Here is a 27280-nt window from a genome sequence, read left to right as displayed (position 1 = left end):
TCATGTTTCCCTCATCTGCCTCTGGCTCCCTTTCTTGGAGCTGCGTGTGGGGAGAGGTTCCAGCCTGCAGAGCAGCCGGGGCAGCCCCTCAAAAGCGGGGGCGGCAGAAGGGAGCACAGAACAGGCCCAGAAGCCAGGGCGGAGGGTCCGAGAAAGAGGGGGGCGGCAATAAAGTCCTCTGGGGGAAGGATGAGACCGAGCAACGATTTGGCTGGCTCGCAGCAGGCAGATGTTGGACGCTCTGCTAAGAGCACTCTTGACAAAACACAAAACTGTTTCCCATTAGGGGCTCCCATTCAAATGAAAACAGAGGACAGCAGAGGCCTTTCCGTGAACGCAGAATCGGTGACATCATGTTGGGATCCGGCAAGAGTTTCTCAGACACACGAAGGTTGCATTGGCGGAAGGGAGGCTGTTTTCGTTTTGTCCTGCCATCACCTCTAGTAGGAAAAACAAAGTTTGGCTTGTTCATCATCATCAACCTTTTATTGGCACGAGTTTAAAATACAACAGAGGGGTTGAGGAGAATCAAGTTAAAATAAGTAGGTTCAGACATTTCCAGCAGTTAAAACAATAAATAAATAAATAAACTAAAATCTGCGGCGAATCTGTCGTGCCAGCGCCAGGAATTTGGCAACGTCTAGGGATCTCTGAGGAGACTGATCACAAAGCAGATAGAAAGATTTGACCTTGTCTGATGAGTAGGCATAGTTCTCAGTATATGGGTCTATATATTGTCTTCTAGATCAGGGGTAGGGAACCTGCGGCTCTCCAGATGTTCAGGAACTACAATTCCCATCAGCCCCTGCCAGCATGGCCAATTGGCCATGCTGGCAGGGGCTGATAAAGCCAGACTGTGAAATTTATGAACACTGGAGAGCCGCGGGTTCCCTACCCCATTCTAGATATGAAGCATATTGTTCACAATCTGGGAGGGGCGTGCTTAGATGGTTTTACGATGGCTTTTTTGTGACGGGGACTGCGTTCTTTGTTGGTCTGGGATCGCAGGAGAATCTGCGGCTCTGGACTGCTTGAGGGTAAGGCGTTCAATCGGAGCTAGTATTAAAGGTACGTCGGAGAGTACGGCGAGATCTATTGTAGAAATACCTTAGTAGCCCTTACTGGGCGAGGAAAGGTAGGAGCCACTCGGTAGAAATGCCCTTCATGTGCTGAGTAGAAAGCAGTTGGTTTTCAGCGTCAAGTAGCCTTAGGTTTGGCTTGTTTTTGAAGAGCTGCAAAATCCTGCATGACTGTTTGGCCAGAAGCGACAGCATTTCTCAATGGTGGATCCCGCACGGCCTGTGCACAACGGGTTGCAGTCATTTTAAAGGAACCTGCTTTCCTTTTTCCCGTCTGCATGTGTGACCTTCCCCCATTCAGGAAGTGATTGGAGCCAATAGAAACAGTCCAGGTTGCTTATGAGGAGAGGCTGCAGCGTTTGGGACTCTTTAGTTTGGAGAGGAGACATCTGAGGGGGGGACATGATTGAAGTCTATAAAATTATGCCTGGGGTAGAAAATGTTGACGGAGAGAACTTTTTCTCTCTTTCTCACAACACTAGAACCAGGGGGCATCCATTGAAAATGCTGGAGGGGAGAATTAGGACTAATAAAAGGAAACACTTCTTCACACAACGTGTGATTGGTGTTTGGAATATGCTGCCACAGGAGGGGGTGATGGCCACTAACCTGGATAGCTTTCAAAGGGGCTTGAATAGATTTATGGAGGAGAAGTCAATCTATGGCTACCCATCTTGATCCTCCTTGATCTGAGATTGCAAAGGCCTTAGCAGACCAGGTGCTCAGGAGCAGCAGCAGCAGCAGAAGGCCCTTGCTTTCACCTCCTGCACATGAGCTCCCAAAGGCACCTGGTGGGCCACTGCGAGTAGCAGAGAGCTGGATTAGATGGACTCTGGTCTGATCCAGCAGGCTCGTTCTTATGTTCTTATGTTCTTTCACGCCTTCTCATGAAGACAGCTCTCTCTTTTTTTAAAGAAAGTTTCTGCAACGGCATACAGAAACGAACGCTCGCAGCCATGCCGATTGCCCCACAAACTGATTGGCTGCACCTGCGTAGCTGCGCAGGTGCAACACACAAAAGAAAAAGGGACTTCCCTGCAATTGATACTGATATTGATATTTGGAACTGCGAAGTTGTGGAGTTACTGGATGCTTAAAATGTTTTAATTTAGATGTAATTTATGATTTTATTGGGCTTGTTGATTGTTGATGTGGTTTGGAATTAAACTGTAGACCACCCAGAGCTCTTAGGGCAGTGGTGGCGAACCTTTGGCACTCCAGATGTTATGGACTACAATCCCCATCAGCCCCTGCCAGCTGTATTTGGCCAATTAGCCCATGCTGGCAGGAGCTTGATGGGGATTGGTAGTCCATAACTACCTACTACCTGGAGTAAAGCGTGCTTGGGGAACTTGGGCTACCCTGTTAGCCATTTCAGGAGAAGAAGAAGAAGAAGAAGAAGAAGAAGAAGAAGAAGAAGAAGAAGAAGAAGAAGAAGAAGAAGAAGAAGAAGAAGAAGAAGAAGAAGAAGAAGAAGAAGAAGAAGAAGAGGAGGAGGAGGAGGAGGAGGAGGAGGAGGAGGAGGAGGAGGAGGAGTTTGGATTTATATCCCCCTTTCTCTCCTGCAGGAGACTCAAAGGGGCTGACAATCTCCTTGCCCTTCCCCCCCCTCACAACAAACACCCTGTGAGGTAGGTGGGGCTGAGAGCTCCCGAAGCTGTGACTCATTAAGATCACCCAGCTGGCGTGTGTGGGAGTGCCCAGGCTAATCTGAATTCCCCAGATAAGCCTCCACAGTTCAGAGCTGACAGCGGGAATCAAGCCGGTTCCTTCAGATTAGATATTACACGAGCTCTTCACCTCCCTAAGCTACTGCTGCCCACAACCTGTGGTGGGTGACTAGGCAAAAAATGGCAGATTGGGTGGATTCTGTCTGACAGCGGACGGCATGGAACTTAAAGTGAACAGAGGATGGATGAATATATGTCGGGAGTGCTTTGATTGTGTGTTCGTGCATTGCAAGGGGTTGGACTTTCCAACTTTATGAAGGAAGGAAATGAAGTGTCTCTTGCCTGTTGTGTTTGCACAGGAGCACTTCCAACCCAGGACTGTGCAAAAGGATAACTGGTTTAGCAATTTTTGAAAGTCCTGGGTTGAGGGGAGTAAAAGGGGCCAAACTTGACTCATCTCCTTTTATACGCAAAAAAATAATGCACTTTCAAACTACTTCAGTGCTCTCGGGAAGCTGTCTTGGAATAGCAAAATCCACTTGCAAACAAAGTTGTGAAAAGTGGTTTGAAAAACGACATATTATTTTTAGCGTTAATGCGGAAGGGGCCTTGTTTTGGGAATGGGATTTAATGTAGAGTCCCCGCCCGGCCGGGCAATGGTTATATAACATCTTACACCTGTTCTATTTGGCCCGTGCGGAGTCCACCTTTGTAATTCTCAGCTCTGACATAGCTCAATGTTATGTCAATAGAGACCTTTGTGGGGCTCAGGAAGCGGCTGTTTTTCAAGATAGAGGCCTGAAATTTACAGCCTAGTTGATGGTGACTTTCCTTACATGGCCCCCTGAGTATGGTGAAGATGGGCTGAGCGGGTCCAATTTTATAGGTCTTCAATTTTTTCTACATTTAGGGGCGTTTCCTACATTTAGGAGCAGCAGTGGCGTAGGAGGTTAAGAGCTCGTGTATCTGATCTGGAGGAACCGGGTTTGATTCCCCGCTCTGCCACCTGAGCTGTGGAGGCTTATCTGGGGAATTCAGATTAGCCTGTGCACTCCCACACACGCCAGCTGGGTGACCTTGGGCTAGTCACAGCTTCTGGGAGCTCTCAGCCTCACCCACCCTCACAGGGTGTTTGTTGTGAGGAAAGGACAAGGAGATTGTCAGCCTTTGGGCTCCTGCAGGAGAGAAAGGGGATATAAATCCAAACTCTTCCTCTTCTTGTTCAGTTCTTGCAAACGGAGGCCAGCAGCTTCCTTGATTGAGTCAGTCCATCTCATTTTGGGTTTCCCTCTTCTCCTGCTGACTTCAACGTTTCCTAGAATAATTGTTTTTCGCAGGGAGTCTTGTCTTCTCATAATGAGACCAAAGAGGCTGACAGCCTCCTCGTTGAGTCGTTTTAGCTTTCAGGAGAGTTCCAGCTTGATTTGATCTAGCACCTGGATTTGTCTTTCTGGTGGTCCACAGGAACCATAAACTCTCTGCCAACACCACGCTTCAGGCAGATCGACTTTTTCTTCCTGTCGGCTTTCTTCAGGGGTCCAACTTTGGCATCCACATACAACCAGAGGTGGGATCCAGCAAGGTTCTGCTAGGTTCCTGAGTAGAAGTTACTAATTATTTGTGTGTGCCGAGATGGGGTTACTAATGGGTGATTTTGCCACGTGATTTTGGCCAGTTGCAGCCACGCCTCTCAACGGTAAGCCCAGCGCAGAACTGGAAGCAGTCTAGCTTGGGAGGTGCACTGAAGTGCGTGGCAGCCTGCACCTGTGTGCGTGCGTTTCCTGCTTAAGGACCCGAGCGCCCAGAGGCTGCATCCTTGCCACAGCCCCGCCCAAGAATGCCCCCGCCCCAGAATGCCCGGCCACGCCCCAGAATGCCCCTCGCCCAGCCCGGTTGGCTCTAATGCCACAGTTTGAATCCCACAACCATGGGGAACCTGTTACTAAAGTACTGGATCCCACCACTGGGATACAACTGTAGCACTAGATAGTTAGTACTACACTTCCTTATCAGCCCCGTGCCAGCATGGTCAATTGGCCATGCTGGCAGGGGCTGTTAGGAATTGTGAACCATAACATCTGAGTTAAAGGTCTTCACCACTGCCCTATGAGGAGAGACTTAGAGCTGTGGATGTTCAGTCTTGAAAAGAGACGGCTATGGGGTGACATGATCGCCATTTTTTCACTGTTTGTAGGGATGTCATGTTGGTGAGGGAGCAATCTTGTTTTCTGCTGCTCCTGAGACTGGAAATCAAGGGGTCAGGGATTCAAGAAAGAATCCTGACCTAAATATCAGGAAGAACCTCTGACGTGTGGGGCTGTTAGATGCGGAATAGGCTGCCTCGGAGGGTGGTGGAGTCTCCTTTGGAGGTTTTTTAAACAGAGGCCGGGACCAACCATCTGTCAGTGCTTTGATTGTGTGTTCCTGCATGGTAGGGGCTGGACTGGATGGTCCTGGGGGTCTCGGATGGATGGCCCTTGGGGCCTCGGATGTCCCACCGGAAAGGGGGTCCCATAGCCAGTTGTGGGAGAAGCTTTTCATTGGCTTTGCCTCTGCAGCTCCCATCTAGGCTCCCATTTGATTTTCTAATGCTGTCCTGGGACAACCCGAGATCTTGAGACGGAGCTTGAAGGTTCCTGGCAAAATGACTCATCCGGGCGACCGGTCACGAGCCGGCTCTCTGCCCTCCTCAAGCCAGGAATGGAGAGCCGCCTTCCTCTCCGTAGGCTTAACGCCCGGGCCACCCACCGTCTCACCGAGCTAACACGGATGGTGACCTATTGCATAAGTTGCATCTGGCAGGTCACAGCTGGCCTCCACCACTTCTAGCGGCCTCGGGAGCTTCAGAGCGCAGAATGAGACACGCTTCAGCTAGTTCACACTTGAACCAGGTTGGAGGCATCGCAAGGGATGAGTTTTCCTTTCTGTTTTCACGCTTCTGTTTCTACACAGGGATGAGTTTTCCTTTCTGTTTCTAGGAGCAGCAGGGCGTGAGGTTAAGAGCTCGTGTATCTAATTCCGAGGAACCAGGTTGATTCCCCGCCTACTCTGAGCTGTGGAGGCTTATCTGGGGAATTCAGATTAGCCTGTGCCCTCCCACACACGCCAGCTGGGTGACCTTGGGCTAGTCACAGCCGAGTTTTCAGCTCCCACCCCACTTTCACAGGGTGTTTTGTTGTGAGGGAGGGAAGGGCAAGGAGATTGTCAGCCCCTTTGAGTCTCCTGCAGGAGAGAAAGGGGGGGATATAAATCCAACCTCTTCTTCTTCTAAGTGCTGAAATGTCCAAATCCCTCCCTCTCCACATGATAAAACCACATTGTGAAAATGTACCAAGGGATCCAGGCAACAAAAAAGTTTCCCAACTGTAGTCCGTTTCAGTTAAGTATCGTGGTCACCCAGCATCTGCGACAGAGATGGACTGGGAAGCCACACCTTATGCTCAAAGGTGCCGCTGGTCTCAATGTTGCCTCCTGCAGACCACTGTGAATCCCAGAGGCCTGTCTCGGATCTGAGGGTTGACTACAGGTCCTGAGAGGAGAGAGCAGGTTTACAGCTGCACATTTGCCCTGCACAAATAAACTGTACTAAACATTTTTTGTATATTTGTGATAGTAAGATAATGTTAAAATGATACTCACCTAGTGAGTTGGAGTACGCATGGGTGTAATATTTGTGACAGTACCTGTTGTACACCTGCCTTGATTATTATCATAGAGCAGGGGTGGGCAATTATTTTTTCCATGGGGCCGCATAAGAAACAGAAAATATTGTGGAGGGCCGGGCCAAAAGGCAGGGGGGCGAGGCGCTTTTGAAAGCCCCGCAGAAGCCGGCAGCCAAGGCAACCGGCTTCTGCGGGGCTTTCAAAGGCGCCTCGCTCCCCAGCACGGCAGGGGGGGCAGTCAGGGTCATCCGGCGGGCCGGATGTGGCCCGCGGGCCGTATAATGCCCAGGTCTGCTATAGAGAGTGTCTTAACCTACTGCATCTGTGTATGGTTCTCCAGTTGCACAGGAAGGCGCTCCAAAGGGTGATCACTACTGCACAGAGGATTATCGGCTGCCCCCTCCCCTCCTTGGAAGAACTCTATAATTCCCGAAGCCTAAAGAAAGCCCAAAATATTCTGAGAGACCCGTCTCATCCGGCACACTCTCTTTTTGAACTGTGACCATCTGGCAGACGATACAGGTCTATCAAAACTAGGACAAAGAGGCTTAACAGACAGGTTCTGCTCTAGAGCTGTGGCTATGCTGAACTCCGCGGCTTCGTATTGATGTGTTTGGGGCTGTGTAGGGATGGGTGGAGGGAGGGGAAAGTGAGGACGGGGTATGAGTCTGAAATTGTGTGCATCAAGGAATGCTGCTGTAAATTTTCATTGTGCGTGCACAATGACAATAAATGCTTATGCTTTCTTCTTTCCCTGTGAAGAGCATCTGATCCAAAGAACCCTTGAGCCAATTCAAAATCTGCAAATCACCCAAACAGAGCTGTGATCTCTCCTGGGGCCTGCAGAAGGGCTCTGATTTGGACAAAAACACACCTCCTTCCACCAGGAAGAGAATGCCACCGGTGGAAGAGAAGTGCCATCAAGTAGCAACCAACCCATGGCAGCTATGCAGGGCTGTCAAGACAAGAGACTAACAGAGGCGTTTTGCTATCGCCTGCCTCTGCAACAGCAACCCTGGATTTCCCAGGTGGTCTTCCATCCAAGTACTGATCAGGGTAGCTTCGGAGGCCTGGTGAGATTTGGCTAGCCGGGGCCATCCAGGGCAAGGCCAAGAACTTGATCAGAGGCCTACACAACAGGTCATAAGACACTCCACCTCTTTCTCCCAGAATGCCATCCCCCCCCGCCCGCCCCCGTGGAGATATTTCTTCTCCAGCCCACATTCTGAGCTTTCTTCTTCCAGCAGGTGCGGAATGGCTTGCAATGGATTCCCCAGACCACACCCCTCCCCCCAGGAAGGCAACCTGCATTTGCTCGGCTTTAACCATGCTGCGAATCAGTGGTTCTCAGGGCAGGTGCCGGGCTGTCAGAAAAGGCCATGAAGAATCCAGTAGGAGCTGCAGAGACATGACAGCCGCCTACCCACCCCCCCGCCCCCCAAGGCCAAAAGAAGATGAAGGGTCCTCTGGCCAGCCAGAACATAGTCACTCTGACTTCTGGGTCTACTCCCTGGGCTTAGTGAGATATTGCTCCACTTAAGTGTCAGTTCTGTAGTGGACCTGAACCAATTTGTGCCTCTGGCTGGAGGGAACTCTTTTCTAGCTTCAAAGCTCCAGTTGGCTCTGGGCAGGGATGTAACGAGGCAAACTGTAGCCCTGGGCAAAACCTGAGTTGGATGCCCCCCTATGGGCGGCTACCCCACCATGCCCCCCAAATTTTTTTTGCACCAGGACATTGGTACCTGCTGGGGGTGCATTTTTAGACATATCGCCACCAAAATTTCAGCGTATCATCAGGAGACTGTCCTTATGTTACCCCCCAAGTTTCGTACAGTTTGGTTCAGTGGGGACAAAGTTAAGGACCCTCAAAGGTGTAGCCCCATCTCCTATTAGATCCCATTGGAAACAATGGGGGATGGAGCACCCCCTTTGGGAGTCCATAACTTTGGACTCCCTGAACCAAACTGCACCAAACTTGGGGGTTTGCATAAGGACAGTCTCCTGATGATACGCTGAAATTTTGGTGCCGCTAGCCTAAAAACTGCGCCCCCTGCAGGCCAAAAATGGAAAACCACTAAAAATACCCAAAAACGAACCCAGCATTTTGATGCCCCCCACAAGGTGATGCCCTGGGCAGCTGCCCACCTTGCCCAATGGGCATTACGTCCCTGGCCCTGGGGTAGACAAAGCCAGCCAGCAATTTTGGGGTCTCTGCAATTTATTTCAGGGTTTACCTGCAGACTCCCCAGGTGGTCTCTCTTCTCCAGCTCCTGGACGGTGCTTTGAAGCAACTGAGATGCCTTCTGGAGATCGCCCATAAAGTTGTGCATCTTCTGCAGGGTGGAAATGAGATGGGCATATTCCGTCAAGCAAAATAGTCGGACAAGGACGAGGAGAAAGAATGCAGGGCCAATAAAGGGGAGGAAGCGGAAGCCAATGGGAGGAGGGATGTTGAGAGGTGGAGGTCTGTACAGCAGCCAGGTAACATGGAGGAAGAGAGGCCGACTGTGCCCCACCTGGCACCCACCTTATCAAACGAGCACAGCAAAAGCAGCAGGTGCGGCTTTAGTTTGCTGGTGGAGGATATCTCCTGCCAGTCTTCAGTGTGGATCTAACTAGCTTGCCGGTGGAGGGATATTTTTGGACCAGTTCCCCCATCCGGCTCAGTCAACGCAGTGGGAGGGGCCTGGGATCCAAAAAGGTTTCAGGAAGAAAAAGAAGGAGGAAGAGGAGGAGGCGTTTGGATTTAAGAACATAAGAACTAGGCTGCTGGATCAGACCAGAGTCCATCTAGTCCAGCACTCTGCTACTCGCAGTGGCCCACCAGGTGCCTTTGGGAGCTCACTTGCAAGAGGTGAAAGCAGTGGCCTTCTGCTGCTGCTGCTGCTCCCGAGCACCTGGTCTGTTAAGGCATTTGCAATCTGAGATCAAGGAGGATCAAGATTGGTAGCCATAGATCGACTTCTCCTCCATAAATCTATCCAAGCTCCTTTCAAAGCTATCCAGGTGAGTGGCCATCACCCCCTCCTGTGGCAGCATATTCCAAACACCAATCACACATTGTGTGAAGAAGTGTTTCCTTTTATTAGTCCTAATTCTTCCCCCCAGCATTTTCAATGGATGCCCCCTGGTTCTAGTATTGTGAGAAAGAGAGATAAATGTCTCTCTGTCAACATTTTCTACCCCCTGCCTTTTTCTCCTGTAAGACGACTGAAGGGGGCTTACAAACTCCTTCCCTTTCTCCCCCCACAACAGACACCTTGTGAGGCAGGTGGGGCTGAGAGAGTTCCGAGAGAACTGTGACTGGCCCAAGGTCACCCAGCAGGAATGTAGGAGTGGAGAAACAAATCTGGTTCTCCAGATTAGAGTCCACCTGCTTTTAACCACTAGCCCGTGGTGGTGAACCTTTAGCACTCCAGATGTTATGGACTACAATTCCCATCAGCCCCCTGCCAGCATGGCCAATTTTTTAAAAAAACGTCTCTGTGATCTACATCACGTCACAGTGACTGGACAGAAATTTGGGCCACCAAAAGCTGAGAGTCATTGCCGTTCTGCAGCAGATGTTGGGGGAAAGACCGGGGACCAGTAGGGACAGGGGAGGGGGTAGTTGATCTCCTGATACCCTGACAGGAGGTGGCCGTGCTGGCAGGGGCTGATGGGAATTGTAGTCCATAACATCTGGAGTGCCAAAGGTTCGCCACCACTACACTACACCATGCTAGAAGACACCTATGGGAGCTCCTCTTGCCCACAGATGTAAATCAAGTGCAAGCAGAAGCCAATGGGGGGGGGGGAGGGAGGGAGATGAGTGGCCATGGCGACAGACACCTGAAAATACTGAACCCACTCGCTGTGGCAATAGGGGAAGGTGCCCTCCAGGGCCCGGGTCAGCTGACTGCTGTCCACATGGCGGTTCAGAGCCTTTAGAGAGCTCAGCAGCTCCACCTGCAGGGAGGACACAACGAGACAGTCAGCAGAGTAGTTGGAAGGAGTGGTCCATTTGCTCCTCGCTATCCAGAACTCACCTGCATTTTCAGTGGAGAACCGAACGGGAACCAGATGTGCCTTGTTTATTAAGAACTGGCCCAAAACAGGCTTGGAAATTGTCATCCGTTTGACTGCGCCATGTGGGGAGTGAGCATTCAAAGAGATTGGGGATGGATCAGTGGTGGGATTCAAAAATTTTAGTAACAGGTTCCCATGGTGGTGGGATTCAAACAGTGGCGTAGCGCCAATGGGGCTGGGTGGGGCATGATGGGGGCGTGGCCAGGCATGACGAGGCAGGGCATTCCTGGGCGGGGCTGTGGCAAGGACGCAGGGCGTGCGCACCCCAGGTACAGTTCCCCTTCGCCCCGTCTCTAGATTCAAATAATGACTGTTTAAAGTATTAAAAAAGCAATATACCAATTTTAAATAATAACATAAGTAAGGAGAGAAACCAAAAACTGTTTACAATTGTTAACATATTACAAACATATCTAATTGTCTATCTCTCTCAACCGCTCCAACTAAAACATCCTATATTGCCTCCCTCCTTCCCATATTTCCCTCCCTCCCTCCCTACTTTCTACTTCCCCTTCAGATTCCTATAACTACTTTATCTATTCCACTTGAAAGAAAACTAACAGAGGGAGAGATCCAAATTCCTTAATCTGAAAGAGTAGTTTAAACTCCTCTCTTTCCAATATAAATTTAAAGGGGAAAAAATAAAATGAAAAATCTTTACCTATAATACTTTCCCAACCTTTATACCAACGAACAAAAAAAAAATAGAATTACCATATATTGTATTATTTCATACAGTTCATACACACATGTCGGGGGGTGCCATGGGGGGCAGGGGGGCCGCAGGGTACCCTGGGGGCGATTTTGCATCCCCCACTTGACGAGATTTGTTGTACCCATAGATTACCCCCTTGTCCCTAGTGGAATTAATCATTAATAACCGGTTCTCCGAACTGAGAAAATTTTAGTAACTGGTTCTACCGAATAGGTGCGAATAGGCTGCATCCCACCTCTGGGATGGATAGATAACCCTGAGGATCTTTGGGGTGGCGCCGGTCAAAGATGGCACAGAACGGCCACCTCGTAAGGGGGCGCAAACCCGGCAGAAGTCTTGGTTACCTGCTTTCAGTCCATTTTTGCCAAGTGTTCAATGTGCTCGAGGTTCCACGGCACTGGGGTGGGGAGGGGGCTTCTCTCTTAGCCCCCTTCCACTCTTGCAACCGGCAACTGATCAACCTTTCCAAGTTGAAAACTCACAGGGAAAATGTGGGCCTTTGGGTCTCACACAGGGCAATTAACAAGGCTCATTCACATTTCACATGCCGTTAATTAACCTGAGCTGCATTAACAAAAGAAGAGTACACCTTTCCTGATGCTGAATTACTGGTCGAATCCCCACTACCGTCTTAGCCAGGTTTCAGAACACAAACTAACCAGGTTTGAGGGACTTGGCTTGCGTGGCAGATTCCGTTTCTGGCGCTCGTTCTCCCCGTTAATCTGCGTTCCGGCAGGACCTGGTTGCAAGCGGCACAGACCCCACTAACACGGTTCAGAGCTGATCCAAGGGGAGGGATGAGGGTTGAAACCCTGACTCGTTTCCCGCCCTGGAGTGTGATGCGGAATTTGGGCAACCAATCAGCGCTGCGATGCACGTGCAGCCTTTCCTTGGTTTCATTTCTGCTTTTGTGATTGGCCAGCAGAAGGGGACGCAAATGTTAAACAGTCAAATGTGTAACTTTGAATCATTCATGGTTTACACAGGTAACGATTAACTGTTTGCACAGTTAAACAGTTAAACGTTAAACTTTTACACGCTGTTTTTTTTTATCACACCCCTACAATGTACGTTTCCGCAGTGGGAAAAGGTCCCGCCCCATCAAGGCACGCCAGCCAATCAGGGGAGAGCGGCGAAGCGAGCTCGCCTGGTAGTGGGGATTGCTAAGAGTTCTGCCACCGGGTGTGTCTGCTGTGTGCTCACTGCGGTGGGGAGGGAGAAACTCCAATGAAGAGGACACGGTTTCACCACGAACAGGTTTGGATCTGCGTGCAAATTTCAAGTGGGGATTCGACCACTCTCTCACTGCCTGCAGAGCAATAATTGGGGGAAATCTTGCCCCTGAAGGAGAGGAAAGGTGGCAGGGGGTGTCCCTCCCGGGGTGAGCCTCTTCTTTAAGGCTGCAGTCTGAGCATGTGCCAGGGCTCCTTTCAGTTGTTCAACAGGGGAGGCCATTTGACCTACAAAAGTGCAGTTATGGGGGAAAGCTCCACCAGTTGAATTTCCAGTCACTACCAACTGGTGAGCGAGCCGGAAGGGCTGAGGTGGGGGAGTGAGAACGCTGTCATTTCCAGACTGAATGATCAGACTGGATTATCCACAGGTGAGGGTGGAGGCACAGCCTGTGGAACAGGTGACTGTTCACCTGAGGGACTCACCGGCAGGCCAGAGAACTTGTCCAGGTGGGGCACCATCTCCTTCTCTGCCAAGATCAGCACAACACGGATGGAGCCGGGAGAGGCCTTCTGCAAGGGAGAACGGGGGGAAGGGTCATCATCGTTCCCCAAAGACGCCCCTCGAGTGACTTTCTTTGACCCCGGAGCTTGCAAACGGGGCTCTGGGGGCGGCAAGGAGAGTTTTGTGGAGCGAAGGTGGCCACAGGGTAGCCCAGTCCTCTCAGATCTCAGAAGCTGAGCAAGGTTAGTACTTGGATGGGGAACCAACAATATAAGAACATAAGAACTAGCCTGCTGGATCAGACCAGAGTCCATCTAGTCCAGCTCTCTGCTACTCGCAGTGGCCCACCAGGTGCCTTTGGGAGCTCACAGGCAGGAGGTGAAAGCAATGGCCTTCTGCTGCTGCTGCTGTTGCTCCCGATCACCTGGTCTGCTAAGGCATTTGCAACCTCAGTAGCCATAGATCGACTTCTCCTCCATAAACCTGTCCAAGCCCTTTTTAAAGCTATCCAGGTTAGTGGCCATATATGTTTTATATTTTACTTCTCATCACAAGAATCGTATCCTTCCCTTGGGGAAGGAGAAACGCAGCCACAGGTGAAAGGCACTTTTCTGGGGAAGAACACGTGACAGTACATTTTCCACCGAGTGTCAGCAAGAAGCAGCAAAAATGGCAGCTCTCAGGTGAAAAAGCTCACAAAAATAAACAGCCCGTGCACTCCACGCAAAGCACCCCGTCCCCCTCACCCACCTGGGCTTACCTGGACGGAGTCCAGTGAGGCAGAGACGACAGGGGAAAGAGGCTCCTTTCGGGCATCAATGACCACCGTCAGTTCGGCAACTGGGGCTTGTTTCCTAAAGGAAGAAACAAGATCCTGACAAATTGTCTTGGAGCGAAACAGCAAGATTTACTTACTGGTGGCCGCAGAAAACTCAGAGGACGGGAGCTTTATTATGGTTGAAAGGAATCCTGCCAACTAGGCTGGACTACTGCAACTCGCTCTATGCGGGGCTGCCCTTGGGCTGACTTCAGAAGCTCCGACTGGTGTGGAAGGCGGCACCGCAGGTCCTCAATGGGACCCCATTGCGTGCACGTACACAATAGAAGAACTTTGTGGTATTGGGTATTCCTGGAGAGCATATCCACATGGGAGGGTGGGGGTCACCCGAAAAAAGGCTTATTTCCTTGAGATTGGAGGATCTAATTTAGGAATTACCACAAGAATTTGACTTATTCCTCAGAAGGATTGGAAACTCCCTCAAAACAGAAAAAAAAACAGTTAGTACACATCCCGAAGGTGACCCTTTAGGGCTCGAAACGGCTTTAATTTTCCGGGAATCTATTTATATTCATGCTTGCTATTAGTCCTATATGTTGGAGACTTATACCTGTCCCTGTTTACTTTTGAATGCTACGCAGACTTTGTGATGGATTGTTATGACTGAACTATAACCGTCTCGGATTATGAGCACGTTGATTTGGCGCGTCTGAAAAAAAAAAAGGTTAGCTGTGTTTACAAGTTGCTATACTGGTTGTGTTACATGTCAATTCTGCAAGCAAGATTACACGCTTGTTGGAATATTTAATTATTGTATAAATTCAGCCAGTAATAAGATACATCATTTCGTTCGATAATCTTTAACGCAAGAGCAATATAACACCGGAAAGTTCTACGTAATTTGCACAAATTGGCTTACATGCGCCGTCTGGTTGAGCCTCTACGTGGCTCTGTTACGGTTGTTGAGATGTACCAGCTGCATTAGCTCTATCGAGGTGGAGGATCATGTTGACCTTCAAAGCCATTCGCGGCCTTGGCCCTGCTTATCTGAGGGACCGTCTGTCCCTATATCGCCCTTCTAGGCCCCTCCGTTCATCGGAGGCGGACCTACTGGTGATCCCTGGCCCCAAGGCGATCCGGCTGGCCTCTACAAGGGCCAGGGCTTTTACGGCTCTGGCCCCTACCTGGTGGAACAGGCTTCCAGGTGAGATCAGGGCCCTGCGGGACTTACAAAGTTTCCGCAGGGCCTGCAAAATGGACCTGTTCCGCCAGGCGTTTGGCCAGCCGGGATGATGTCAACTCCGCCATAAGAACATCTGGCCTCCCGTGGGTTTATAAAGAGGGGAGGGAAGGGTATAAGCCATCTGGAGTTTGGGTATTTTATGTATTTTTAATGTAAACTTATATTATAATGATGTTTTAAACTGTTTTAATATTGATGGACACCGCCCTGAGCCTTCGGGGAGGGCGGTATATAAATATAATAAAATAAGTAAGTAAGTAAGTAAGTAAGTAAGTTCAAAGTGTTGGCGAGGACCTTCAAAGCCCTCAACAGTTTGGGGCCAGGGGGTCTGCAGGACCCCCTCTCCCTATATGTCCCTCAACGGATGCTGCGACCAGCAAAGAACAATCGGCTGGCGTCCTGGTCTGAAAAATGCCTCAACCAGGGTCAAGGAATTCTCAGCCCTGGCCCGACTAGCGGAACGTCTTACATAGCCAGACCCAAGCCCTGTGCGACTTGATGACGTTCCGCAGGGCCTGTAAGACACAGCTGCTCCACCAGGGATATGGCTGAGGCAGCTACAGCTGGACCATCTAAACAGTCGCCCTCTTTTCCTCCCCTCTATTATTTATATTGGCATGGCTATTTTAATCTAAACTGATTTGATTCGGCGTCTGTTTCAATGGCTGTTATTTATGGTTTTGTGTTTGACTGTGTTTTAAATGCTGGAAGCCGCCCCCCTGAGCCTGCAAGGGGGAGGGCAGCATATAAATATAATAAAATAGAATAGAAATATATAGAGGTGCACATAATTGTTTTCCTTGGTTGTTCTTGAGTGGAGATTCGAAAAGGCACAGAGAACTTTGCTCTCAGGCAAGCTAGAAAAAGCTCTACTACAATCTAGGCCACAGATGCCAAAGTCGCGGTCCTCCAGATGTTATGGACTACAGTTCCCATCATTGACTGCCATCAGAGGCAGTCAACCTCAAAATAAGAACATAAGAACATAAGAACTAGCCTGCTGGATCAGACCAGAGTCCATCTAGTCCAGCACTCTGCTACTCGCAGTGGCCCACCAGCTGCCTTTGGGAGCTCATATGCAGGATGTGAAAGCAAGGGCCTTCTACGGCTGCTGCTCCTGAGCACCTGGTCTGCTAAGGCATTTGCAATCTCAGATCAAGGAGGATCAAGATTGGTAGCCATAGATTGACTTCTCCTCCATAAATCTGTCCAAGCCCCTTTTAAAGCTATCCAGGTGAGTGGCCGTCACCACCTCCTGTGGCAGCATATTCCAAACACCAATCACACGTTGCGTGAAGAAGTGTTTCCTTTTATTAGTCCTAATTCTTCCCCCCAGCATTTTCAATGGATGCCCCCTGGTTCTAGTATTGTGAGAAAGAGAGAAAAATGTCTCTCTGTCCACATTTTCTACCCCATTCACTTAATTTTATAGACTTCAATCATATCCCCTCTCAGGCGTCTCCTCTCCAAACTAAAAAAGAGTCCCAAAGCGCTGCAGCCTCTCCTCATAGGGAAGGTGCTCCAATCCCTCAATCATCCTCGTTGCCTTCCTCTGCCCTTTTTTCTATCTCTTCGATATCCTTTTGGAGATGTGGCGACCAGAACTGAACACAGGACTCCAAGTGCGGTCGCTGCACGACTTTATATAAGGGCATGACAATCTTTGCAGTTTTATTCTCAACTCCTGTCCTAATTATCTTCAGCATAGAGTTTGCCTTTTTCACAGCTGCCAGGCATTGAGTTGACATTGCCATGGAACTATCAACTAAGGCAGCCCAAATCCCTTTCCTGGTCTGTGACGGTAGCGCAGACCCCTGTAAGCGTGTATGTAGAGTTTGGATTTTTTGCCCCTATGTGCATCACTTTGCATTTTGCTACATTGAACTAAAATCCCAGTGCGGGGAGGCAACATCAGGAAGAGCCATACTGTTGGCTCTCCAGGGGAACTGGCTAGCCACTGGCTGCAAGACAGAGGCCCCTTCCGCTGTGAGCAGAATGATGCCCTTCGATCCACTTTCTGAGTTGTTTGCCAGTGGATTTTTTGCTTTTCCGCTGGTAAAATCCAGCTGCAAAGTGCACCGAAAGTGGGTTGAAGAATGAATTATTCTGCGTGTCTTGAGAAAGGAAACAGGAATGCTAGTCTGGATGGATCACTGGTTTGATATAGCAGGGATCTTCTTAGGTTCTTATGCTTTCTGTGGCGTACGAGGTTAAGAGCTTGTGTATCTAATCTGGAGGGAACGGGTTTGATTCCCGGCTCTGCCGCCTGAGCTGTAAGGAGGCTTATCTGGGGAATTGGAATTAGCCTGTGCACTCCCACACACGCCAACTGGAGTGACCTTAGATGAATCACAGCTTCTCGGAGCTCTCTCAGGCCGCCACCTCACAGGGTGTTTGTTGTGAGGGGGGAAGAACAAGGAGATTATCAGCCCCTTTGAGTCTCCTGCAGGAGAGAAAGGGGGGATATAAATCCAAACTCTTCTTCTTCTTACCCAGCTGAAGTGAAATACGTCCCATTTGCAGCAATAATAAAAATCTAGGGGCAATAGCCCGGGGAGAAATGTTAGCCAGAGGGGGTGGGGAGAGGAGGAAAGTGTGTTCCAGACTCTCGCGAGGAATTGGGAGGGGGGGGGAGAGGAGGCTTGCACTGGGCGGGGAGCAGAGGAAGAACAGAATACTTCGTCACCTCTTGGGCTGAACACCAGGGGGCCTGCCACGCTGGGTTGCTGGTGGGGAATCTGGAGGATGGGTCTCCCGAGTCTGTCTGTGCTGCCTGGAACAGACAGAGAAAAGGCGAGTGTCAGGATGCCTAGTAGTTGGATTGCTTTTTTTAGGAACTGCTTATTGCCTTCACTGGGTAGAGGGGGGGGGGGAATGTGGAAACATTATTACTGGTCGCTACCGGGAGCGAAAAGCAGCAGCTTGAAGGCCATTGCTTTCACCTCCTGCCGGTGAGGCTCCCATACAAAGCGCAGCAGGGCCGCTTCGAGGTAGCAGAGAGCTGGACTAGATGGATACCAGTCTGATCCAGCTGGCTTATTCTTATGTTCTTAAAATGCAAACTGGAGTCTGCTGGCAACATACATAAGAACATAAGAACAAGCCAGCTGGATCAGACCGAAGTCCATCCTAGTCCAGCTCTCTGCTACTCGCAATGTTTCCACCAAGTACCTTGGGGAAACTCACATGTAGAATATTGAGCGCCAATTGCCAACCGCGACAATACTCCCGATCACCTGGTCTGCTAAGGAACGTTTTGCAATCTCAGATCAAGGAAGTCCAAGATTGGTAGCCATAGAAATCGAAACTTCTCCTCCATAAAATCTGTCCAAGCCCTTTTTAAAAAGCTATGGAGGTTAGTGGCCATCACCACCTCCTGTAGCAGCATATTCCAAACACCAATCACACGTTAAGCGTGAAGAAGTGTTTCCTTTTATTGATCCTAATTCTTCCCCCCAGCATTTTCGATGGAATTGCCCCCTGGTTCCTAGTATTGGCCAGAAAGAGAGAAAAATGTCTCTCTGTCAGCATTTTCTACCCCAGGCATAATTTTATGGAGCTTCAATGATATCCCACCTCGGCCGCCTCCTCTCCAAACTAAAGAGTCCCAATTGGCTGGCTGCAGCCTCTCCTCATAGGGAAGGTGCTCCAGTCCCTCAATCATCCTCGTTGCCCTTCTCTGCACTTTTTCTATCTCCCTCAATATCCTTTTTTGGAGATGCGGCGACCAGAACTGGACACACTACTCCAAAGTGCGGTAGCACCCACGTGTTTATATAAGGGCATGACAATCTTTGCAGTTTTATTATCAGATTCCTTTTCTAATGATCCCCAGCATAGAAGTTTGCCTTTTTTACAGCTGCCATGCATTGAGTGTTGACATTCCCATGGAACTATCGCTGGGCAGCCTGAATCCCTTTCCTGGTCTGTGACTGATAGCACTGACCCCTGTAAGCGTCTTATGTCAAGTTTGGATTTTTTTTGCCCCTATGTGCATCACTTTGCATTTTGCTACATTGAACTGCATTTGCCATTTCTAGGCCCACTCACCTAATTTATCAAGGTCCGCTTGGAGCTCTTCGCAATCCTTTGTGGTTCCTCCTTACCACCCTACATAATTTAATTTGTTATCATCTGCAAACTTGGCCAGCACGCTACCCACCCCTACTTCCAGGTCATTTATGAATGAGTTCAAAGAGCAACTGGTCCCAAAACGGATCCTTGGGGGACACCACTCCCGACATCTCTCCATTGTGAGAACTTCCCATTTACACCCACTCTTTGTTTCCTGTTTCTCAACCAGTTTTTAATCCATAGGAGGACTTCCCCTCTTATTCCTTCATTGCTGAGTTTTCTCAACAGTCTCTGGTGAGGAACTTTGTCAAAAGCCTTTTGGAAATCCAAGTAGACAATGTCCACTGGTTCCCCCTTATCCACATGCCTGTTTACACCCTCAAAGAACTCTAGTAAGTTTGTAAGACAGGATTTGCCTCTGCAAAAGCCATGCTGACTCTTTCTCAGCAGGTCTTGCTTTTCTACATGTTTAATAATTTTATCTTTAATGACAGATTCTACTAATTTACCAGGAACAGATGTCAAACTGACTGGCCTGTAATTTCCCGGGTCTCCCCTAGATCCTTTCTTAAAGATTGGTGTGACATTGGCCATCTTCCAGTCTTCAGGGATGGAGCCTGATTTCAGGGATAAGTTGCACCTTCCAGACCAACCTCTTTTTTAGACCAGCACAGGTTTTATGCTGAAGGCCTTCCACTGACAGGGACTCTCGGTCCATCAAGGTCAGTATTGTCTACTCAGACCGGCAGCTGCTCTCCAGGGACTCAGGCAGAGAGAGGTCTTCCACCTCCTCTACTATGCAGTCCTTTTAATGGCGATGCCAGGGATAGAACTTGGGACCTTCCACGTGCCAGGCAGAGGCCTTCCCACTCGGCCCCAGCCCCTCCCCAGCGCCTGCACACGTTTCGGCTAATAATACCTGGCAGACACGCTATCCCAGAAGACAGAAGCTCAGGACGGAGCACCTCCCACTGGACACGATTCTGGGGGCTGGATCCGGGGAGAAGAGCATCCGTGGGCGAAGTACCCTCTATAGCACCTTCCAGGCACTTGGGTAGGGGGACTTCCGCAAGCACCACGCCAACCTCGTTAGTACCTGGCAAGAGAAACTTGGTTAGGAATTGGACAGATAGGGTGTGCCCAAAGGCCATCTAGACTGGCCCTCTGTCCTACGCAACAAACAAAAACAAGAGGTTCTGATGAACTCAAGGACACAGACCCAGCCCCTGTAAACTCAAAAATACACACGTTGCACTGGCTGTGTCCAATCTTATATATTGACCTTACATATAATTAAACAACTTAACACTTCTATTTGTATTTACATTTCCTTATTTCTCTGACAAAATTCTTAAAGATCCAGCATAAGTCTTCCAACTCTTATAACTAAACATAAATAATCACTTAGTCCATTCAATTCTTCAGTTCCATATAGTCCATATTCCAATTCTGTATATGTATCTGTGTAATTTTAATTTCAGATACACCCATTAGAAACCTCAAAGAACTGTTGGAAGTTGTTTGAACACACTGGCATACTGAGGAAGACGCACGAAAAACGTTCCATACGCGCGAGACGTTTTTATGTAGAACCTACAGAATTGGAATATGGACTATGTGGAACTGAAGCTTCGTCTCTGAACAAAGAATTGAATGGACTAAGTGATTATTTATGTTTAGTTGGAGTTGGCAGACTTATGCTGTATCTTTAAGAACTTTGTCAGAGAAATAAGGAAATGTAAATACAAATAGAAGTGTTAAGCAGCTTAATTATATGTAAGATCAATATATAAGATTGGACACAGCCAGAGTGCAACGTGTGTATTTTTGAGTTTATTTGGGCTAACGGTAACATGGCACTCTTAAAGATAGTGGAAATGTAACACAGTCATTGCCTTGAGCTAGAACACTCCAGGACAGCCTGATCTCATCAGGTTTCAGAAGCTACCGTGTTTCCCCGAATATAAGACAGTGTCTTATATTAATTTTTGCTCCCAAAGATGCGCTATGTCTTATTTTCAGGGGATGTCTTATATTTCTGTGTTCTGTTCGTCAGGCATGCTTCCAAACAAAAACTTTGCTACGTCTTACTTTCGGGGGATGCCTTATATTTCGCACTTCAGCAAAACCTCTACTATGTCTTATTTTCAGGGGATGTCTTATATTCGGGGAAACAGGGTATATACCCTGAAAATGTTGTTGGTCTCTAAGGTACTTCTGGACTTAAATCTAGCTTTTCCTTTAGCCTCACAAGTACCGTGTTTCCCCGAATATAAGGCAGTGTCTTATATTAATTTTTGCTCCCAAAGATGTGCTATGTCTTATTTTCAGGGGATGTCTTATTTTTCTGTGTTCTGTTCGTCGGGCGTGCTTCCAAACAAAAACTTTGCTACGTCTTACTTTCGGGGGATGCCTTATATTTCGCACTTCAGCAAAACCTCTACTACGTCTTATTTTCAGGGGATGTCTTATATTCGGGGAAACAGGGGAAGCAGGGTCAGCCCTGCTTTGAATTTGGATGGGCGACCTCCAAAGAACACCAGGAGCCCGAGGCGGAGGCAGGCAACAGCAAAGCATCTCAAAGGGTCTCTTGCCTGGAAAACCCCACCGGGGGCACCATAACTGAGCTGTGACTTGACAGCAAAAAAGAAACTGGAGGGGTACACTGGTACCCGACCCCACACAACATCCCAATTCTCTTCTGGGCAACCTCTGATTGGGGTCACTGTAATGGCATTTTAGGGGGGGGGGGGGTTGCATGTAAGTTTTCGCAGCCATTTAAGTACAGCAACAGCCCCAGGGTGGGTGGAGAGTGTCACGCCCAAAGTCACGGAGCAACTTCACCACAGAAGTGGCTTTCGAACTGGGGACCTGCTCACTCACAGCGAGAAGAAGAAGAAGAAGAGTTTGGATTTACATCCCCCCTTTCTCTCCTGCAAAAGACTCAAAGGGGCTGACAATCTCCTTGCCCTTCCCCCCTCACAACAAACACCCTGTGAGGTGGGTGGGGTGAGAGAGCTCCGAGAAGCTGTGACCAGCCCAAGGTCACCCAGCTGGCGTGTGTGGGAGTGCACAGGCTAATCTGAATTCCCCAGATAAGCCTCCACAGCTCAGGCGGCAGAGCTGGGAATCAAACCCGGTTCCTCCAGATTAGATACATGAGATTAGATACATGAGAGACATGAGCTCTTAACCTCCTACGCCACTGCTGCGTAGGAGCGACAGATTCCATCGCCATTACCTTTCCCGCCTGCCTGCTTAGCTCCGGCCGTCCTGGGAGAGCAAACGACAGACGCCCTCTTTCGAGGCCCCTCCTGCCCTTTGCTGCCCTTCTCGGCCACGGACAGGCCACCCCCGGAGGAAGCCTGCAGGCGGTGGCCTTTCAAGAACGAGAATTTGCTGCCGGCCGCCAAAGACTCCGCAGGCGGCTTCAGAAGCTTCGCGTGCCCCGGTCTGGCCACCTGCTCGGCTTTGCCTTCCTTGTTCGGAGTGTCCGAGAGGCTCCCGTGAACGGTCACCTCTGACCCCTCTGGAGGCCGAGCGGCCGTGCTTTCCAAGGGGTGTGCCGCATCCATTTCCTCCAAAATGGCCGCCATCAATCCTGAGCTGAAGCGGACCGGATTTTGGAGGGCGGCCACATACGACTCCCGATACCGGCACCTTAATTCGTGATGCTCGGGGTCCCGGCTCAGCTTCCTCCGCAAGCAAGGGGTGCAGGGGCCTTCCTCGGAGTTCTGCCCCTTCCCACAGGCCCAGTTTTCCACGGCCGCGGCCTCCCCCTCGGCCCAAGAAAGCCCCTCGTTGGGTTCGGGCGATTCCTCCCTTCCAGCCTGCGGAGAAGGCAAAACCGTCGTCTTGGCCGGAGAAGGAAGATCCAATTTCCTCTCTTCGGAGAAGCCCAAGAGGTTGACGTACTCCCCTTCCAGGTTCTCGCTGATGATGTCGCACAAACTCGGCACCACAAACAAGGTGGATTTCATCCAGGATCCCTGCTCCACTTTGATGAGGCCCGGGTACTTGCTCGGAGCAGCTCCCACGTCCCCAGCGGTGCGGTTGGTGCGCCTCGGGGACTCGGGAGGGGTTGTCGTGTCTTTGCCCTCCGAATCTTCAGCCTGAGATATTTTGACGAATTCTGGGCTGACGATTTTGCTCCACGGCACCGGGGCAATCCCGTTGCTGGTGGCCACCAGGCAATTCCGCAGCTCTGGCCGGTCGAGGTCTCGGTTGACCTCCTCCAGCCACTCCTGGGTGAAGAGCAGGGAGCAGGTGGCTTCCGAGATGGGGATCTTCTCGACGGTGGTCAGGTCTCTGGAGAGGCACTTCACGGAGAGAGAAGCCGACTGCTCTCCGCAGGGCTCGGCTTGCAGGTAGAAGTCGCCGGGGCGCAGCAGGAGGGGGTTCAGCGGGCCCAGGTGGACGACCACTTTCTCATGGAGGCACAGGGGCCAGCCTTCGTGGAGGAAAACGTGGCTGATGTAAGGAGCCTGGAGGAAAGAGAAGGTAGAGGCTGTTACAGCTGCTGGCTTGGCATCCCTTTGGCTCTTCCGCTCTTGCAGAATAATGCACTTTCAATCTCCATGCATCCATGCATCCATGCATCCATGCATCCATCCATCTATAGGCCGCCTCATCCCCGAAGGGCTCGAGGCGGCTCACAACATGGCTGTTTCCAACAGCAATTTAATACAGCTTAAAAACTGAACCCATTAAAACACAACAGCAGTTAATAACAATAGATAAATTAAAACAACAAAATTGTGTAAAACATACACACACAGGTGCCCAATCTAAAAGAACTTTCAGTTCTGCATGTGTGGGAAAGGCCTTTGTGAGGCCACGAGCCCAGAAACAACGGGCTGATATTCTGTCCGTCAGAGGACCTTTCTTCACAAATTACCTACAATGTTTTGAAAAAGTTTTCCACCACCCCCCACCCCTGTATGTCTGCACTGACCCCCGTTTCACGTTTCCCCCCTTTTCTAAAGTTAGTCGAATTGATGCTGCAACGCAACAAAGCTTCGTGTTGCGATTCTCCGTGCCTTGCATAATCGATGCCTTGGAAATTAAACACCCCTCCCCCAAACTTTAAAAACTCACAGAACTGATCAGATAAACAGGGGAGGGGGGGGGCAGAGCAAATGGCACCCAGGAGGAAATTTGGGAATGGCAGAGTGGCACGGAAAAAATATTAAAGAGACCGCACAGCAGCGAACCCGTTTTGAAAACGTTTTAGCCTACAGTTTTGTTTTTAAAGGGGATTCACTGAACACATTTTGACACTGGAAATGAAACGTTGTCAGAACCAAAGGTTGGGGCGGGGGGAGAATGCAGAACAGGAGGTGGTGATGGCCACTCACCTGAATAGCTTTAAAAGGGGCTTGGACAGATTTATGGAGAAGAAGTCGATCTATGGCTCCAAATCTTGATCCTCCTTGATCTGAGATTGCAAATGCCTTAGCAGACCAGGTGCTCGGGAGCAGCAGCCGCAGAAGGCCCTTGCTTTCACCTCCTGCAGGTGAGCTCCCAAAGGCACCTGGTGGGCCACTGCGAGTAGCAGAGAGCTGGACTAGATGGACTCTGGTCTGATCCAGCTGGCTTGTTCTTATGTCCTTATGTTCTTACAGGTAAGCTACAAAGCCATTTTGTGGCTGGCTCCACCTCCTCCGGCAGCCATTTTGTGGCCGTACCCTCCAAACTATAGCAGGTTGAAAAAAGGCCGGTGACCCCTGGGATAGTTTAAGCCAGGTTCAAAGAAATCCGGTGCACAACCTCATCTGCATTTTAGAAGGACCGCGGGGAAGAAGTTCTGAATGGATCAAGCCGTCTCTTTGGCTACACTGAGGGCGGGCTCCCAGAGCACCAAGGCCGTGGATGCTCCTCTCCTCTCCCCTCCCAGTCCCAAACCCACGTCTGCACTCACGCAGGCCGCTTGCCGAACGTGCTCCAGCAGCCGCCTGGATGGGATGAGGAAGTCCAGGAGGCAGCACAGCCCGTCTCCGTGGTATTTGGCCTCCAGCACGTGGAAAAGCTGGCTGAGCACCATCGGGGCCGTGGAGTCAAAGGGCGGGTAGAGGGCCGAAAGCGTGTTCTGCACCGCAGCGTCCAGGGACTGTGGGTCCTGCAGGGGAAGAAGAGAGAGCCGTCAGCAGGACACGGAAGCCCCAGGACAGTGGGCGGGACGGCACCTTTCCGGAATTGTCCACAGCAAACAAGCCAGTTTTGCTTCATTCGAAACATGGAGCAGCCAACAGTCCTCCTGGCAGATCTGGAGGGGGCTCAGGTTCTAAATAAAAGGCACAAAATGAATGTGCAAAAATGCACAAAGAAGAAGGAGAAGAGTTTGGGTTTATATCCCAAACACCCTGTGAGGTGGGTGGGGCTGAGAGAGCTCCGAGAAGCTGTGACTCGCCCAAGGTTACCCAGCTGGCGTGTGTGGGAGGGCACAGGCTAATCTGAATTCCCCAGATAAGGCTCCACAAGTGAAGCGGCAGAGCTGGGAATCAAACCCGGTTCCTCCAGATTAGATACAGGAGCTCTTAACTTCCTACGCCACTGCGTAGAGGAGGAGGAGTTTACACCCAAGGATCCTGCAGACTGCACACAATTGCCACACCCAAGGCCAGGGATGGAGAAGGAAGCCCACCTTCCCCTCTCCCCCTCCCTAACCCTCTCCCCCAGTGTGGGTGGGCCTCTCCCAGATAACAAGCCCCTCCCCCTTCCTCCTCCCCCATGTGGGTGGACCATGACCAGATGATGGGTCCCCTCTCCCCTCTTCCCCCCAGGGTGGGTAGCCCGGGACCAGAAAGGATCGGGAGGGTACTCCTGCTGCCAAGCTGCTGATGTGTCCCAACCCATGTGCTCAGCCCCCCCCCGCCCCCGCCACTCAGGCCAAGAGCACGGCAGATTTTTTATTTCAAGCCAGCTGGATCAGACCAGAGTCCATCTAGTCCAGCACTCTGCTACTCGCAGTGGCCCACCAGATGCCTTTGGGAGCTCACATGCAGGAGGTGAAAGCCATGGCCTTCTGTTGCTGCTGTTCCTGAGCACCTGGTCTGCTGAGGCATTTGCAATCTCAGATCAAAGAGGATGAAGATTGGGAGCCAGAGATCGATTTCTACTCCATAAATCTGTCCAAGCCCCTTTTAAAGCTATCCAGGTTAGTGGCCATCACCACCTCCTGTGGCAGCATATTCCAAACACCAATCACACGTTGCATGAAGAAGTGTTTCCTTTTATTAGTCCTAATTCTTCCCCCCAGCATTTTCAATGGATGCCCCCTGGTTCTAGTATTGTGAGAAAGAGAGAGAAATTTCTCTCTGTCCACATTTTCTACCCCAGGCATAATTTTATAGACTTCAATCATATCCCCCCTCAGCCGTCTCCTCTCCAAACTAGAGAGTCCCAAACGCTGCAGCCTCATCATCCTCGTTGCCCTTCTCTGCACTTTTTCTACCTCTTCGATATCCTTTTTGAGATGTGGCGACCAGAACTGAACACAGGACTCCAAGTGCGGTCGCACCACGGCTTTATATAAGGGCATGACAATCCTTGCAGTTTTATTTATTGCAGGGCAAATGTGCTGGCTGTAAACCTGCTCTCTCTCTCAGGACCCTGTGATCAACCCTCAAGATCCCGAGACAGGCCTCTGGGGATTCACCGTGTTGGTCTGCAGGAGGAGAGCAACATTCGAACCCGCGGCACCTTTGAGAGCCGCAAGGTGTGAGCTTCCCAGTCCAAGCTCTCTGTCGCAGATGCTGGGTGACCGATACTTAACTGAAACCGGACTACAGTTGGGAAACTTTTTGTTGCCTGGATCCCTTGGTACATTTTTCACAATGTGGTTTTATCATGTGGAGGGGGAGGGGATTTGGACATTTCAGCACTTAGAAGAGAAGAAGAAGAGGTTGGATTTATATCCCCCCTTTCTCTCCTGCAGGAGACTCAAAGGGGCTGACAATCTCCTTGCCCTTCCCTCCCTCACAACAAACACCCTGTGAGGTAGGTGGGGCTGAGAGAGCTCCGAGAAGCTGTGACTAGCCCAAGGTCACCCAGCTGGCGTGTGTGGGAGGGCACAGGCTAATCTGAATTCCCCAGATAAGCCTCCACAGCTCAGGCGGCAGAGCGGGGAATCAAACCTGGTTCCTCCAGATTAGATACACGAGCTCTTAACCTCCTACGCCACTGCTGCTCCTAGAAACAGAAAGGAAAACTCATCCCCTGTGTAGAAACAGAAACGTAGAAACAGAAAGGAAAACTCATCCCTTGCGATGCCTCCAACCTGGTTCAAGTGTGAACTGGCTGAAGCGTGTCTCAT

General features: G+C 50.2%; 1 protein-coding gene across 1 annotated transcript; it reads right to left on the bottom strand.

Moving 5' to 3' along the window:
• On the bottom strand, positions 1-27280 carry LOC125433453 (uncharacterized protein KIAA1755-like). Its single transcript, XM_048497961.1, has 11 exons — positions 27245-27280; positions 24887-25084; positions 22208-23450; positions 19886-20062; positions 17571-17665; positions 14260-14358; positions 13632-13757; positions 12853-12939; positions 10243-10359; positions 8646-8744; positions 1-255 (listed from the first exon to the last, which is right to left on the bottom strand). The coding sequence occupies exons 1-11, from the start codon at positions 27278-27280 to the stop codon at positions 1-3; spliced, it is 2532 nt and encodes an 843-aa protein (XP_048353918.1).

Source organism: Sphaerodactylus townsendi, linkage group LG05 (assembly GCF_021028975.2).
Source record: "Sphaerodactylus townsendi isolate TG3544 linkage group LG05, MPM_Stown_v2.3, whole genome shotgun sequence".
In the NCBI taxonomy this organism is placed as follows: domain Eukaryota; kingdom Metazoa; phylum Chordata; class Lepidosauria; order Squamata; family Sphaerodactylidae; genus Sphaerodactylus; species Sphaerodactylus townsendi.
The sequence above is the reverse complement of the archived record's forward strand: the minus strand, read 5'-3'. Positions and strand labels throughout refer to the sequence as shown.

Excerpts from the sequence above, each read along its gene's own strand:
- LOC125433453 (XM_048497961.1), bottom strand. The coding sequence starts at position 27,280 with ATGAGACACGCTTCAGCCAGTTCACACTTGAACCAG. Across the intron at positions 23,451-24,886 it reads ACGTTCGGCAAGCGGCCTGC|GCTCCTTACATCAGCCACGT; the intron begins GTGAGTGCAGAC and ends TCTTTCCTCCAG. Across the intron at positions 17,666-19,885 it reads TGGGATAGCGTGTCTGCCAG|GCAGCACAGACAGACTCGGG; the intron begins GTATTATTAGCC and ends TGTCTGTTCCAG.